The 17,831-nt window shown below is 38.5% G+C and overlaps 1 protein-coding gene across 1 annotated transcript in view; it reads right to left on the bottom strand.

Moving 5' to 3' along the window:
• Positions 1-17,831, bottom strand: part of PIGK (phosphatidylinositol glycan anchor biosynthesis class K) — a 152,258-nt gene that overhangs the window by 95,222 nt on the left and 39,205 nt on the right. Inside the window, exons 7-8 of the mRNA XM_068965188.1 lie at positions 13,829-13,946; positions 13,504-13,614 (exon numbers count right to left, since the gene is read on the bottom strand). Of these exons, the coding sequence (XP_068821289.1) occupies positions 13,504-13,614; positions 13,829-13,946 (229 nt within the window). The remainder of the gene's footprint in view (positions 1-13,503; positions 13,615-13,828; positions 13,947-17,831) is intronic.

Below are 17,831 nucleotides of genomic sequence, written 5' to 3'. Positions count from 1 at the left end.
AATTTATCCATAAACCCAAAGCACCTCAAGACACGCTAGTGCTCCAAGGAATAGTCTGAAAACTACAACTTCATCACTACACAGCTCTCACAATAACTTTTAGCTCAATCTTATACCCGATATTCCACACCAGTGAACTGCCAAGCACCCCGACAGGACATTTGGTCCATGTCAAAAGGTCCTTAATATTTGGTCCTGTCCAAAACCATCTGGCATGAACTAAATATGCTCATGGACATTTGGACAAGCCAAATTTCAAGGATCCTTTCAGTTCAGTTCAGTTCAGTTGCTCAGTCATTGTCCGACTCTTTGCGACCCCATGAATCACAGCACGCCAGGCCTCCCTGTCCATCACCAACTCCCGGAGTTCACTCAGACTCAAGTCCACCGAGTCAGTGATGCCATCCAGCCATCTCATCCTCTGTCATCCCCTTCTCCTCCTGCCCCCAATCCCTCCCAGCATCAGAGTCTTTTCCAATGAGCCAACCCTTCACATGAGGTGGCCAAAGTACTGGAGTTTCAGCTTCAGCATCATTCCCTCCAAAGAAATCCCAGGGCTGATCTCCTTCAGAATGGACTGGCTGGCTCTCCTTGCAGTCCAAGGGACTCTCAAGAGTCTTCTCCAACACCACAGTTCAAAAGCATCAATTCTTCGGCACTCAGCTTTCTTCACAGTCCAACTCTCACATCCATACATGACCACTGGAATAACCATAGCCTTGACTAGAGGGACATTTGTTGGCAAAGTAATGCCTCTGCTTTTGAATATACTGTCTAGGTTGGTCATAACTTTTCTTCCAAGGAGTAAGCGTCTTTTAATTTCATGGCTGCAGTCACCATCTGCAGTGATTTTGGAGCCCAAAAAAATTAAGTCTGACACTGTTTCCACTGTTTCCCCATCTATTTCCCATGAAGTGATGGGACCAGATGCCATGATCTTCATTTTCTGAATGTTGAGCTTTAAGCCAACTTTGTCACTCTCCTGTTTCACTTTCATCAAGAGGCTATTTAGTTCCTCTTCACTTTCTGCCATAAGGGTGGTGTCAACTGCATATCTGAGGTGATTGATATTTCTCCGGGCAATCTTGATTCCAGCTTGTGCTTCTTCCAGTCCAGCGTTTCTCATGATGTACTCTGCATAGAAGTTAAAAAAGCAGGGTGACAATATACAGCCTTGATGTACTCCTTTTCCTATTTGGAACCAGTCTGTTGTTCCATGTCCAGTTCTAACTGTTGCTTCCTGACCTGCATATAGGTTTCTCAAGAGGCAGGTCAGGTGGTCTGGTATTCCCATCTCTTGAAGAATTGTCCACAGTTTATTGTGATCCACACAGTCAAAAGCTTTGGCATAGTCAATAAAACAGAAATAGATGTTTTTCTGGAACTCTCTTGCTTTTTCGATGATCCAGCAGATGTTGGCAATTTGATCTCTGGTTCCTCCGCCTTTTCTAGAACCAGCTTGAACATCAGGGAGTTCACAGTTCACATATTGCTGAAGCCTGGCTTGGAGAATTTTGAGCATTACTTTACTAGCGTGTGAGATGAGTCCTTTGCCATGGACCAAATGTCTTATGGACATGTTAGGCAGGATCAAATGTCTGCTAACCCCAATGCCAGACGCACATTCATTCACTATGCAAAGCATAAAAACTGCCCATTATACGTATGTCATATATAAAAACTGATAAGACTTGGGTCTTTTCTTCAAGTTTAGTCAGAGATGAATAAACATAGCAAGGTAGGAAAAAAAGGTAACAGGTTCTAATTCAGAAATAAATAAACTTCTAAGTGTTTGAGGATAAGAAAAAAGAGGGAGTGGGACTTAAGCTATTTTTTGAAAGAAAAAGGAAGATTACAGATGGGAAATAAGAGTATTTCTCATAAAGGAGCAGCTGTAGAGATGTGTAAGGCAAAGAACCCAGCTTGGGAGAAGCCCAGGATATCGGAAGGAAACCATTACAGGCCCACTAGTAAAGGCCCAGAGGCCACAGCACTTGCCCACCTGTGGCAACAAGACTATGTGCACAGGTTATCACCAACACGACAGGAGAGGGATGGGGAAGGACAGAGCAACTCTAATTTATAGTACACAGGTGTTCCAAGAACCGTGCAAAGCTGTTTGAAGGTATTCTCATTTAAGTTTACCAATAACTTTGAGGTATACAAAAATTATTATCTCTCCTTCAAACTAAAGCTCAAAGAACTTAAGTAATTTGTATAACATCACAGTGCCTTCCAGATTCAGGAAAGCAACAATAGGAAATAAGAAGAGTTCATGATATAAATTAAGAAGCAAAGGGGGGAAAAATGGGTAAGGGAAGGCTAAGAAAATGAAATGTCAAACAAGGACAAAACAGATGGAAGGCTGAAGAAACAAAGTAAAAGATAAAATAAACAAAGATAAAATTAAAGTTCTAGGTATAATGAAGGTATTCCTGTGTGAACAACCTGGTGGGCTTTGTTAAGTACACAATAAACATTTTCTTCCTTGCTGCTAAAAAACAAACAAAAAACATACTTTCACTTGAAAAAAAACTGAATTATAACTGACACAATTACATTAGTTTCAGATGCACCACATAGTGATTTGCCATTTTTGTACATTATGAAATGGTCACCATGAGAGGTCTAGTTACAATCTGTCATCATGCAAAGTTATTAAAATATGGACTATATTCCCTATGCCATACATTACACTGCTATGACTTATTTACTTTATAACTAGAAGTTTATACTTCTTAATCCTCTTTACCTATTTCACCCGTGCCTCCCCTTAACTCACCCATCTGGCAACCATCTGTTTGGTCTGTCTCTGACTCTCTTTCTGTTTTATTTTTTAGATTCCACATATAAGTGATAGTATACAGTATCTGTTTTCTCTCACTTATGATAAGCATGATACCCTCTAGGTCCATCCATGTTGTTGCAAATGGCAAAATTTCATTATTTTCTTTGGCTGAGTAATATTTCATTGTGTATATATATACATATACCACATCTTTACTCATTCACCTATTGGTAGAGACTTACAGTTACTTCCATATTTGGCTATTGTAAATAATGTTGCTATGAACATCAAGGTGTATGAGAGTGTTTTTCCCTATTCTGTATTCTTACTTCCTCACTGTAAATTAACAAGTACACAAGCACAGGTTTATTTCTGGACTATCTATTCTGTTTCATTGTTCTCTATACCTGTTTTTGTGCCAGAACCATACTGCTGTTAATTACTTTTTTAATTTGAAGATCTAATTGACTCTATCAGGCCAACTCATGAGTCAGGCAGCATCCCATCCAGCAACTGAAAGGGTTCTCTGAGGGGTTGTAAAAAATAGGTTTTCATAGGAAGAAAGGTAAGGCAAGGTAGCTATTAGCAAAAAAAAAAAAATCTTTTTAGGCCAGGATATCTTCCTTTCTAGGGGGAGGGACAATAGAAAGGCAAGAGTTTAATCATGCAAACTGCCTTTGGGGTGATGGGGGATAAAGAGAAACCATAACATTCTTGTTTAATTCCCATGATACCCGGAGATGCTGGTTCCAGGTTCATAAATTTTAAGTTGGTCATATTTCTTCATTCCATTTCTGACCTTCTAGTCTTAGGGAGGTCATTTCCTTGGTGGTCAGCAGCTGTGAATATGAATTTAAAGCTCCTGAGAAAATACAACCCACCATGGGGATTACTTTGATTATTATAAGCAGGATTATCCCCAATGCTTAGAATGCACTTCAGAGTCATGGTCCCCAATACTCAAACCAACCAAAGACTCCATTGAAGGAATTAGCCTTTTAAGCCAATTGGCTTGCTCAGTGATCTTATGAAATGGAGTTTCATCTTCCTTAGACGTGTCAATCCAGGTATAGCAAGTAATACTAGCCATAGCACAGATACCTCCTTGTTGACCTAACAGATAATCAAGGACTATTCTATTATCAAGAACAACTACAGCCACAGCCTAAGAAAGCTTTCCAGGCAGCTAGTGCTTTCGCAATGGGTTCTGCAATACTTTTAAGATTTACGGAGACGCTTCTGATCATATTCTCATTTTTATTTACTCCTAATCAGGGAAACTAGCCCTGCCAAAGGAAGCAATTTCAAACCCTAAATGCTTCCTGGTAGGTCCTTTCTAGAACAGACAGGGGCACAGTTAGATAACCTAAAAGGTATTATCTGCTTATATACCAGTCATCTAGGCATTCATAGACCCAAGGAAAATAACCATCACAAACCAAGACAAATCCTATCAGGGCACAAACTACTTCCACGTAGGTGGCACTGTTAATGGATTCATTTGCAAGTTCTGTTGCTTCTGCCCATTCTTTCCAAAGGTCAGTTAGATTTTCTCCTAAATCTGAAATAAAAAGTTGTTCTAAATATCAGAGGTTATCCTTCTAAGCAATGGCTTGGGAGATATGGATAACAGTGTTATCTTTCCAGGTAAATGCCAGACTAAAGAAGGGAAAGCAAGAAGAAGAGCTTTCAGTTACAGTATGAAGTATCAATCTGTCATCACGGGCAGAAGCAGTCTACATCAATGTGAGTTATTTCTCTTTTTTGTCAGGTTGATTCAGAGGTCTCCAGCATTTGGACAGGACCAGATGTCAGGTAGAATCCTCCTTGGCTCTGAGATGTGTGCCCAAGGCTAAATACCTCTTAGTTTTGCAGCGGTGTCAGCAGTCAGAAATACTTGGTAAGGTCCCTTCTAATGGGGCTCAAAGGCTGCCTTTGTTCTTGTACTGTGCTGTGCTGTGCTTAGTCTCCCAGATGTGTCTGGCTCTTTCTGACTCCATGGACTGTAGCCCGCCAGGCTCCTCCAGCCATGGGGATTCTCCAGACCAGAATACTGGAGTGGGTTGCCATGCCTTCCTCCAGAGGATCTTCCCAACTCAGGGACTGAACCCAGATCTCCCGCATTGCAGGCAGATTCTTTATCGACTAAGCCACCAGGACAGCCCAAGAATACTGGAGTAGGTAGCCTATCCCTTCTCCAGGGGATCTTCCCAACCCAGGAATCCAACAAGGGTCTCCTACATTGCAGGTAGATTCTTTATCAGCTGAGCTACCAGGAATGCCGCCTTTGTTCTTAGTGATTTCAAATCAAAACGAGAGGAAACTGGAAACGTTAATTTGGTGAGTCACTGTCATCTGAGGAAACTAACCAAATCCAGGATTCACTTTCAGTTTACAGGTACATAATAAGATCAGAAAGACAATTAGAGTCCATTATCTATAAAGGTACAAATATAATTTTTCTATGATTATCCCATTTTTTAAACCAAGATATTGGGATTCCCTGGTGGCTCAGACGGTAAAGCGTCTGCCTGCAATGCAGGAGACTCAGGTTCGATCCCTGGGATCCTGGGTCAGGAAGATCCCCTGGAGAAGGAAATGGCAACCCACTTCAGTACTCGCCTAGAAAATTCCATGGATGGAGGAGCCTGGTGGGCTACGGTCCATGGGGTCGCAGAGTCGGACACGACTGAGCAACTTCACTAATCACAGTAAAACTAATTTGTCTATATTAAACTTGGCCTGATTTTTACAGAAGTACAACAAGAATAATGATTGACCATGTAAGTTCTTTTTTAAGATTGCTTTGCTGGAACTTTGTAAGCAAAGTACCAGGTTGATTTTTCCAAGCAGTTTTCTTGAAGCTGTCCGGTCATATCTGAGTTGATGTACACCTCTCTCAAATATAAAACATTCCAGACAAAACAGATTAATACAGTCAATGTTTCTAATTGCGTCCTGTTACAAAGAGAATGAAAATAAAAATATTCACTAAGAGTTTCTGAATTTTGGGGATCAGATAGGAAGAAAAAGTAAATGTTTCATCCTTATTCACCAACGTATATCCTACCAAGTTGTTGACAGCTTAAGGGAAAAGATTTCTTTAAATCTGGAAAAAAACATTAAAGAACCCATAATACTTTATAAACACAAAGTCATAAAAATTAAAATCATCTTTATCAGTTCATTCAGTCTCATGTTATTAATTCTTGTTCCTCTTGAATACAGTTTTTTTTTTTTCCATTAGTTCTTGCAACCTCACCTGAGGATTAAGGGTGATAGGGACAGTGATGATTCCAAGAAATTCCAAGGTTTTCATTAACATTCATATGATTTTCCCAAGGAAGTGGGTGCCTCTATCACTAGAGATTGTGGGAGGTATAGCCACATGGTACATCCTTACTAATAAACCCAAATTTATCTTAGTTCTTCTAAAATAAGAAACCAAGGGGACTTCCCTGGCAGTCCAGTGGTTAAGACTCCATGCTTTCATGGCCAAGGGCCCAGGTTCAATCCCTGGCTTGGGACCTAAGATACACACCTTACAAGTTATGCAGTTGTGGCCAAAGAAAGAAAGAGCGTGACCCAAACCTATGTTCAATAATTCCATGGTTCAGTATTTTAATTTGGAGAGATCTATAATAGATATTCATTACATTTCTAGCATTTAACTTAATTTTGGCAAAACTTTAAGGTTTCAATTTACTGAAAAGATTTGGGAAACTGATTTGAAAAACTCAACTAAATAAAAGCTTTTTACCCTACTTATGTTTATCTATAGAATCCGCCTGCCAATGCAGGACACATGGGTTCAATCCCTGGGTCAGGAAGATCCCCTGGAGAAGGTAATGACAACCCTTTCCAGTATTCTTGCCTGGGAAATCCCATGGACAGAGGAACCTGGCAGGCTACAGTCCATGGGGTCACAAAAGAGCAATTAAACAACAACATATTTACTTACTTGCTCTTAGCATTATTTAGATTACTTAGGGATACATCATATCCAATTATTTTTCTTTCAAGCCTAGTCCTGATAATTCTAAAGAGATGTTTGTTTTAACCAACAACCTTAAATTAGCTTTTCTTCACTAAAAATATCTCAGATCACATAATTTTGAAAAGCATTTCAGTTAGTTTCTGTTAACATTTCTGAGAATGTCAGAATGCCCAATCTTTATGAGCTTGAGGCTAAACTAAATAAAGCTCTTTTACAAAATAATTTTGCAGTACCATCCAGAGGTTACACATACACATGCATATCCACAACATAAATATGTAGATACACACAGATGCAGAGATCTTATACTTACCAATATTAGTGAGAAACACACCTAAGATTTTTTTATCTGCCCAATCTCCAAATATTTCTCCCCCCTCCCCTTTTTTTTTCTGACGAGAAACAATTGCATTTTTAAAGAACGGATCTTAAGTCTCAAAGAAGATGGGAATAGGAAAGCTGTATCACAAAGACACACATTAAGTGCGAACAACTGTCTCCAAAATCCCAATATCTACAAGTACTCTGAGATGAACCGAAGAGGTTTGGGGACACAAAAAGGAATGACATCCACCCACCTGTTGCTGGTATGTTTCTTTCCCTCTGGGTATATCTAGCTTAGGGTATAAGGGCAAAATAAATTCTTATTGGGCGCTGAGTTCCTCTAAATGTTTAAGGAAATAATTTAGCACTTTACTCCAAAAATCCCCGTTTCACCAACTTTGCAAGGGGCCCATATGGGGCCATTTTAGTTGATGCTGAAAACCTGCATAGGCCTTTAAGAACAATTTCTTTTCTAGTGTCGCAGTTGTTCGCAACTGATCTCTGGGCCAACGTTTTGATAATGAACCCCGAAGAAGGTGAAATTGGGGAGGCTGAGGCATTGTTTTAAATATCTTTTCTAGGTTTAATTTTTCATTAGACTTCTGCAAGGACTCTTCTAGTGAAGTTATTTTGAAATTTTGAAAGCTTTTGGAGACTTCTGCTTACTAATTAAATCAGGTATTCCATTTGGTTTGTTTGACTTGGGAACCCTTGTTTTTAAGGGTACTTATTAAGTGATCTGCAAAGAATATAATCAATCTGATTTCGGTGTTGACCATCTGGTGATGTCCATGTGTAGAGTCTTCTCTTGTGCTGTTGGAAGAGGGTGTTTTCTATGACCAGTGCGTTCTCTTGGCAAAACTCTATTTTAGCCTTTGCCCTGCTTCATTCTGTATTCCAAGGCCAAATTTGCCTGTTACTCCAGGTGTTTCTTGACTTCCTACTTTTGCATTCCAGTCCCCTCTAATGAAAAGGACATCTTTTTGGGGTGTTAGTTCTAAAAGGTCTTGTAGGTCTTCATAGAACCATTCAACTTCAGCCTCTTCAGCGTTACTGGTTGGAGCATAGACTTGGATTACTGTGATATTGAATGGTTTGCCTTGGAAATCAACATCATTCTGTTGTTTTTGAGATTGCATCCAAGTACTGCATTTCAGACTCTTTTGTTGACCATGATGGCTACTCCATTTCTTCTAAGGGATTCCTGCCCGCAGTAGTAGATACAATGGTCATCTGAGTTAAATTCACCCATTCCAGTCCATTTTAGTTCTGTGAAGAAAGCTGAGTGCCGAAGAATTGATGCTTTTGAACTGTGGTGTTGGAGAAGACTCTTGAGAGTCCCTTGGACTGCAAGGAGATCCAACCAGTCCATTCTAAAGGAGATCAAAGAACTAAATAGACATTTCTCCAAAGAAGACATACGGATGGCTAACAAACACATGAAAAGATGCTCAACATCACTCATTATTAGAGAAATGCAAATCAAAACCACAATGAGGTACCACTTCACACCAGTCAGAATGTCTGCGATCCAAAAATCTGCAAGCAATAAATGCTGGAGAGGGTGTGGAGAAAATGGAACCCTCCTACACTGTTGGTGGGAATGCAAACTAGTACAACCACTATGGAAAACAGTGTGGAGATTCCTTAAAAAATTGCAAATAGAACTACCTTACGACCCAGCAATCCCACTGCTGGGCATACACACCGAGGAAACCAGAATTGAAAGAGACACATGTACCCCAATGTTCATCGCAGCACTGTTTATAATAGCCAGGACATGGAAACAACCTAGATGTCCATTAGCAGATGAATGGATAAGAAAGCTGTGGTACATATACACAATGGAGTATTACTCGGCTGTTAAAAAGAATACATTTGGTGGATTCATGTCAATGTATGGCAAAACCAATACAGTATTGTAAAATAAAATAAAGTAATTAAAAAAAAAAAAAAGAATACATTTGAATCAGTTCTGATGAGATGGATGAAACTGGAGCCGATTCTACAAAGTGAAGTAAGCCAGAAAGAAAAACACCAATACAGTATACTAACACATATATATGGAATTTAGAAAGATGGCAATGATGACCCTGTACGCAAAACAGCAAAAAAGACACAGATGTATATAACGGACTTTTGGACTCAGAGGGAGAGGGAGAGGGTGGGATGATTTGGGAGAATGGCATTGAAACATGTATACTATCATGTAAAACAAAAAATTTAAAAAAATTAAAAAAATAAATTACATGTATAATATATTCAAAAATTCATTTTACAGTCATATAGTATGGTATATGAACCATAAAGCATATTAATAACAAAGTAATTTTTGAAACCTATGGAAAGGATACTAGTCTATTAAGCAATTATATTAAAATGTAAATAGGAGAGGAAAAAATGAAAAAGCTGGTAAATAGGTTAAAAAATTTAAACCATTTTGATGACTGGGTTCAGGAAATATTTGTAAACTCAGTGGACAAATGCAAAATAATTAAATTGTGATCAAGGAACACTGCCAGGAGCCGGACAATAAATAAAAGTCATCCTATGACTTAAATAAGAAGATGGTTGATGAAGTTTATTGAAACTACTTTGGCTTTTTTTTTTTTCTTTTTAAGATAGAACTCTGTATACTGCAGTAAGAATGTATTCTCTACTTGATGAGGCTTCTCTCTGGAAAACTGTAGACTGTAATGTCTCTAACAGAAGAAAGTAAGGTGATAGGAAAAAGATGCACTAGCATATTTAAAGGATGTTACTATATATCCTCTTAAAACTAAATCCTGTGACTAAATTATACTTTAACAGCCTACCATCAATGTCCTGTATAAACAATGAACACTACAAGAAATAAATGTTTATGATGTTAAAAAAATAAAAATAAAAAATAAAGGAGATCAGTCCTGGGTGCTCTTCGGAAGGAATGATGCTAAAGCTGAAACTCCAGTACTTTGACCACCTCATGAGAAGAGCTGACTCATTGGAAAAGACTCTGATGCTGGGAGGGATTGGGGGCAGGAGGAGAAGGGGACGACAGAGGATGAGATGGCTGGATGGCATCACCGACTAGATGGACATGAGTTTGAGTGAACTCCGGGAGTTGGTGATGGGCAGGGAGGCCTGGCGTGCTGCGATTCATGGGGTCACAAAGAGTCGGACATGATTGAGCAACTGAACTGAACTGATTAAGTGACCTTATTGTGTTAGGACATTCTTCCTAACATAATTCTAGGTTGATTTTAGTAAAGCTTTGCCATTCTGCTAAATAATTGCAGCTTCCAGGATTCATAATTCTTAAATATAAAATAAGTAGGTATGCTGGAAGACAGTGTGCTCAACTATTTGAACATACAGGATCACATTTTTTTTAGCCAGACCTTTGGTTTTCTCAGAGCCAAACTAATACCTAAAGGGACTTGTGGTGGGGTTGGAAATGATGGGGCGTTTCATAGTGTATCTTGCTGCACAGACGTTTTCTTGAGGTTGGCAGGTGACCGAGATGTCAGTCTAACCCATTCTGTGACCAACTTATCCTAACATGGGCATCCCTGGGTTAAGCGATGACCATTCTATCAACTTTTAAATGTCTGACCTGTACCCACCAATCTTTGCAGCCTTTTGGCTTCCAAGATTGCCATGAACAATGGCCTTTACTTCAGGTGCACATTAAAAGAAATGCACAGTAACTAAACAAAGAAAATAGAGACTGAGGAAAGGTATGAATCAGCAGACCTCAAAGAATGGGGACTGCAGACTGATGCCAAGCAAATGAAACGTTGCAGCTGTCACTAGTCGTTCTCAGTAGGGAATCTAGGAAAGGGTTCCAGATGGGGACATACGTATTAAACCAACACAGTTCTCAATACGGAATCTAGAGACAGAATCAAGAGACTAGTTTTCCACTCAAAATACCGAACTGTGGAAAGCCAATTAGATCATGAGCTCACACACACAAAGTACAGTGCTCAACCAAAAGGAACTTGTCAATGGCCCTTGGAAAGAACAAGAAAGACAACAACCTCAAAAGAGTTCACAGAGTGCCAGGCTTGTGTTTCCTGCTGTCCCTGAAAGCCCTTAGTTCACTTCAAATCTCATTGCTGCTGCTGCTGCTGCTGCTAAGTCACTTCAGTCATGTCCGACTCTGTGGGACCCCATAGACAGCAGCCCCAGGCTCCCCCATCCCTAGGATTCTCCAGGCAAGAACACTGGAGTGGGTTGCCATTTCCTTCTCCAACGCATGAAAGTGAAAACTGAAAGTGAAGTCGCTCAGTCCTGTCCAACCCTCAGCGACCCCATGGACTGCAGCCTTCCAGGCTCCTCCGTCCATGGGATTTTCCAGGCAAGAGTACTGGAGGGAGGTGCCATTGCCTTCTCCGAATCTCATTGCTAGCACCTGTTAAAATCTAAAACTCAATGAAGTAATTCGAAAATGTATTGGGCTTTATTAGATGATTCATCATGGGTAGACAACATCCCACCTAGCAACTATAAGAGGGCTCCCAGCTGCACACTTGTTTTGACTACTGTAGCTTAGCAGTATAGTTTTCTGAATTCAGGGAGTATGACATGTCCAACTTTGCTCTTTTTTCTCAATGTTACTTTAGCTATTAGGGTGGGGTCTTTTGCGGTTCCATACAAATTTTAGGATTAGTTATTCTAGTTCTGTTTTTTTAAAAATGCCTTTGGTATTTTGATACAGACTACATGAAATCTGTAGATTGCTTTGGATTTTGGAACATTTTAACAATATTAATTCTTCTAAATCAGAATCATGGATTAATTCTCCTTAATTGTGTCATCATCAATTTCTTTCATTAGTACTTAAGAGTTTTCAGAATACAAGTCTTTCACTTCCTTGGCTAAATTCATCTTTAGGTGTTTAATTCTTTTTGATGCAACTGTAAGGGGGATTGCTTTAATTATTTCTCTTTCTGATAGTTCATTAGTGTGTAGAAATTCAATCAATCTTTGTATATTAATCCTACAACTTTACTGAATTTTTGTATTCTACAACTTTAGTTCTAATGGTATTTTGGTGGAGACTCCAGGGATTTCTATAAAATATCATCTGCAATTAGTGACAATTTTACTTCTTTCCAATTTGGATGCCTTTTACATCTTTCCTTGTCTAATTTCTGTGGCTAAGACTTTCAATACTATACTGAATAAAAGTGCCAAGAGTGGGCATCCTTGTCTTGTTCTTTATCTTTAAGGAAAAAGCTTTCTCTCGGCTTTTCATCGCCGAGTATGTTAGCTATGGGTCTTTCATATACGGCCTTTATTATACTGAGGGATATTCTCTCTACATCCACTTTGCTAAGAGTTTTTATCATAAATGGATGTTGAATTCTGTAAGATGCTTTTTTCTGCATCTATTGAACTGATCATATGATTTTTATCAGTCATTTTGGTAACGCAGTGCATCACACAATTGATTTGTGAATGTTAAAGCATCCTTGCCTCCCTGGAATGAATCCCACTTGATCATGCTGCATGATCCTTTTCAAAGTATTGCTGGATTCAGTTTACTAGTATTTTGTTGAGGATTTTGCATCTGTAGTCAGCAGGGATATTAGGTTGTAATTTTCTTTTTTTGTAGTATCAATTCTTTTGTTTTGGTGTCAGGGTGATGCTAGGCTCATAAAGTGACTTTGGAAGTGTTCTTTCTTCTTCAGTTTTGTTTTCATTTTTTTGAATAACTTGAGGATGGGTATTAAATTTCTTTAAATGTTTGGCAGAATCACCTGTGAAGCCACCTAGATCTGGACTTTTGTTTGCTGACATTTGGTGGGGAGAGGGGGGAATACTAATTCAATTTCATCACTAGTAATTGGTCTATTCAGATTTTCTAATTCCTCATGATTTAGTCTTGGAAGACTGCGTGTTTCTAGGAATTTACACATTTCTTTTAGGCTGTCTAATTTGTTGGCATATAACTGTTCATAATGTTCTCTTATGATCTTCTGTATTTCTGTGATATTGATTGTAATTCCTTTCTTTCTTTTCTGAATTTATTTATTTGGGCTCTTTTTTCTTAATAAGTCTGTCTGGCTAAAGATTTGCCAATTTGTTTAGCTTTTCAAAGAACCAGCTCTTAGTTTCATCAATCTTTTCTATTGCCTTTTTTTAGCTGTTATTTCACTTATTTCTGCTCTGATCTTTATTATTTTTCCTTCTACTAATTTTGGGCCTTGTTCTTCTTTTTCTAGTTCCTTGAAATGTAATGTTAGATGGTTAAGAATTTTCTTGTTTCTTAAGGCAGGCCAGTATTACAAAGACATTCCCTCTTAGAAACTGCTTTTGCATCATTCAGAGTAAGGAAGAATACCCTAAGAGTATGAGAAAGGTTAGCACAGCTATCGTGCTATAATCAAATCAAGCAAATACTTACAAGGTCATTCATATTAGTTTGGCTAGCTGGATTAATTTCCTCCAAAAATTCTAAGACATAAAATGTGTATCTATCCATAAGATGGACTCCAACTGCAGGATCAGGTTGATGCTATGAAAAAGCAAAAGAAAAAAAGTATATGTCTAATAAGAGATATGATCATTAAAACAAAATATTTAAAATATAATCAAAATTTCCATCTAAGATATAAAGTCTAAGAATAAGAAATAACATATATTTATTAAGCACATAAGTAATTTCAGTAATAGCTACATATTCCAACAACAATGCCATTTACAAACAGGAAAAAAGAAAATGTACCTACCGAAAGCGAATCTTCTCCCACTTGGCTACTTGCTAAAGCCATTATGTTAGGAGAATAAAATCTCTCATACATGGATGCTCCTTGACAAGTATCAATAATAAATAGTAGTTCATTGTAGCTGAAAGAAAAGTGATAGTATCTTTGACATGAATCATGCTGTTAATCATACATTGATTAATATTTTATAACACTTACATAAGATGTGTAAGTCATATCTTAATCATTTCATCAGCTAAAAATTTGAGATTTTTCAATAGAATTCCCAATACAAATCTATACTAGAAAATTTAAAGGTATAGTCATATCTGGGGAAACCACTTCAACAGAGTACAGTAGTTGTACCACAAAGTGGCTGCCCAAACTCTTTTCTCTTCCCCTATGACACATAACTCAGAGTCCAAACAAATGTTTAATTCAAAAAGCCCTCTCAGCACTCACACAGTCCTAGAAACTGAGCTAGTTTTAGAAAAAAAAATAAATACACACACGCACACATATACATGACAGTCACCATACTCAAAAATCTCAAAATCTAACTAGAAGACAGAAACATAAACATGTAATTGAATCAGAATATGATGAGTATTACAAATTTTACTGAGGGCCTACAGCATGCCTGACACTAAGCTGGGGATGCAATAAGTCCTTGCCCTCACGAGTGTAGAGTCTAACAAAGTCAAAAATGTTCCAAGAGCACTGAGGAAGAAACAGAGGGAAAGGCAGGTCACAGAAAGGTGATGTGTCTGGCAAGAGCAGTGAGAGATGAATGTTCTTTAACAAAGAAAGGAACAGCACATTCCAGCAGAGGAAAAAGCCTATATTAAGGCACCTAAACATAAAAACTATCAATGTCTGGGGTAAAGGAATAGTATGGTGCAGTTCAGATCTAGAATTAATTTGGTAAAATGGAGAGAAATTAGTTTCAAAAAGGTAGTTTGTTACTTGTTCAATCCTGTCCAGCTCTTTGTGACCCAATGGACTGTAGCCTGCCAGGCTCCTCTGTCCATCGAATTCTCAAGGCAAGAATACTGGAGTGGGTTGCCATTCCCAGGGGATCTTCCTGGCCCATGGATCGAACCTGGGTCTCCCGCATTGCAGGTAGATTCTTTACCATCCGAGCCACCAAGGTAGGGCCAATCTGTAAAGTATCCTGTGTGAAGTTTGGATCTTATCCTATAAATCTGAACAAGCCATCAATGGCTCTTTTAAAGTGAAAGAATTAACATAATCAGCTCTACATTTTAGAATGAGCTGCCTCACTGATGAAGGTGAAAACAGGAAGCAGATAATATTTTCTCAGATACTGAATCTAGGTAAACAGCTAACACTACACTCAAAAAGAAAGCACAAAATCTTAATGATATCGAAGCAGATGATAGAAGGTACAACTAATATGACACACTTGTTCTGAGACAAAAATCTGTGGATACTTTTGGGGATTAGGACCCTCTAAAGGTTACGAGAGGAAGTACAATAAAACAATTAAGAGAGTAAGCTTTGGGACAGGACCGCTTAGATGTGAATCCTAGCACTAGCACTTAAGAGCTGTGCAAAGTTTGGCAAGTTATCTAAACTGTGCTCAATTTACACACTTGTAAGAATGAGAATCATAACGTATCTGCCTCATGGAGTTATTAAAATTAAACAGAACAACAACACAAGGCAACACAGTGCCAGTGCCTAGTGTACATTCAATAAACATAGCAATGAATAAGATATAATCAGTACCAAGCAAAAACTGTCTCAATACTTCTATACATTCTCCTTATGCTTATAATCCAGTATTTAGAATATTTAATTTGTACCATGCTGCTGCTGCTGCTAAGTCGCTTCAGCCGTGTCCAACTCTGTGTGACCCCAGAGACGGCAGCCCACCAGGTTCCCCCATCCCTGGGCTTCTCCAGGCAAGAACACTGGAGTGGGTTGCCATTTCCTTCTCCAATGCATGAAAGTGAAAAGTGAAAGTGAAGTCACTCAGTTGTGTCCGCCCCTCAGCGACCCCCTGGACTGCAGCCTTCCAGGCTCCTCCGTCCATGGGATTTTCCAGGCAAGAGTACTTGAGTGGGGTGCCACTGCCTTCTCCAATTTGTAGCATAGCTGTGTACATATTTCTCTTTTCTACTAGATTTTAAACACTTTGAAGGCACAGTAAGCATCCTATTCCCCTCTGTGCCATATGTTTAGAAGGTAAACCATAAGCATTTATTGAGCATAACCAAGTTAAAAGGAGTTCAACTGATACTTTATTTTTTTAATTGATTTTTGATTGGAGGACAATTGCTTTACAATGTTGTATTGGTTTCTGCCTTACATGAATCAGCCATAGGTATACATATGTCCCCTCCCTTTTCAACCTCCTTCCCACCTCCCATCCCATCCCAGCCGTCTAGGCTGTCACAGAGTACCTGGTTGAGCTCTCAGCATCACAGAGCAAATTCCCACTGGTTATCTCTTTTACATGCGGTAGTGTTTATGCTTCAATCTACTCCCTCAATTTGTCCCACCCTCCGCTTCCCCCACTGTGTCCACAAATCCATTCTGTATGTCTGCATTTCTACTGCTGCCCCACAAACACATTCATCAGTACCATTTTTCTAGATTCCATATATATGTATTAATATAGAATATTTGCTTTTTTCTTTCTGACTTACTTCACTCTGTATAACAGGCTTTAAGTTCATCCACCTCACTAGAACTCACTCAAATCTGTTCCTTTTATGACTGAGTAATATTCCATTGTGTACATATATATATATATATATATATATATATATATATACACCACAGCTTCTTTATACATTCATTTGTTGATGGATATTTAGATTGCTACCATGTCCTGGCTATTGTAAACAGTGCTGCAATGAACACTGGGGTAAGTAAAAGTCGCTCAGTCGTATCTGACTCTTTGCAACCCCATAGACTATACAGTCCATGGAATTCTCCAGGCCAGAATACTGGAGTGGACAGCCTTTCCCTTCTCCAAGGGATCTCCCAACCCAGGGATGGAACCCAGGTCTCCCACATTGCAGGCGGATTCTTTGCTGAGCCACAAGAGAAGCCCAAGAATACTGGAGTAGGTAGCCTATCTCTTCTCCCGCAGATCTTCCCAACCCAGGAATCCCGACCCAGGAATTTAGAATTGTAGTTTTCTCACGGTACATGCCCAGTAGTGGGATCGGTCAAATGGTAGTTTTGTTCCCAGTTTTTACGAAATCTCCATACCGTTCTCCATAATGACTATATCCATTTAGGTTCCCACCAACAGTGCAGGAGGGTTCCCTTTTCTCCACATCTTCTCCAGCATTTATGGTTTATAGATATTTTGATGATGGCCATTCTGACTAGTGTTGAGGTGGTATCTCATTGTAGTGTTGATCTGCATTTCTCTAATATTTAGTGATAATGAGGATTTTTTTCATGTGCTTATTAGCCATCTGTATGTTCAACTGCTAATTTAAATTCACGTAAGTCCATATGACAACTTTTAACTAAAAGAGTGCTTACCACAGATTACTAATAATATATCATTGTTAATGTGAGCTGCTACAAATTTTATACTAATTTCAGCATTTTTCCCAAAGAAGAAATAATATATTGCTATCACATGAAGAGTTCAAGAATGTGCAAAAAGTAAGAATAAATACAAGATAAGAAATAAATGTATGTTCACAAGCCCCCTAAACAATGGGGCACTTGGTTATTAGGAATCTTATATTCTCCAAAAGGATGAGAAATAACAAGAGATAAGATCTTAAAAGGTGAACTTTCTCCATGCCCTTTAAGAAACCTAAATTTTTCCTTTAAAAAGAATTTAGTTCATACTTCTGTAAAATATAATAAAACTACTGCTATAATGTATAATTGCTAAAAAAAAAAAGAAAATATAATTCAGTTCAATAGAAACAACAAACATAAATCTAAAGTTAGAAGAAGTAACATAAAAATAAGTTTAAATCTCCTAAGATCTGTAAATCTACTAACCATGGAAAAATTAGGTACTAAC

The sequence above is a fragment of the Capricornis sumatraensis genome, chromosome 2 (assembly GCF_032405125.1).
Source record: "Capricornis sumatraensis isolate serow.1 chromosome 2, serow.2, whole genome shotgun sequence".
Taxonomy (NCBI): Eukaryota; Metazoa; Chordata; class Mammalia; order Artiodactyla; family Bovidae; genus Capricornis; species Capricornis sumatraensis.
This window is presented reverse-complemented; position numbering and strand designations above follow the sequence as displayed.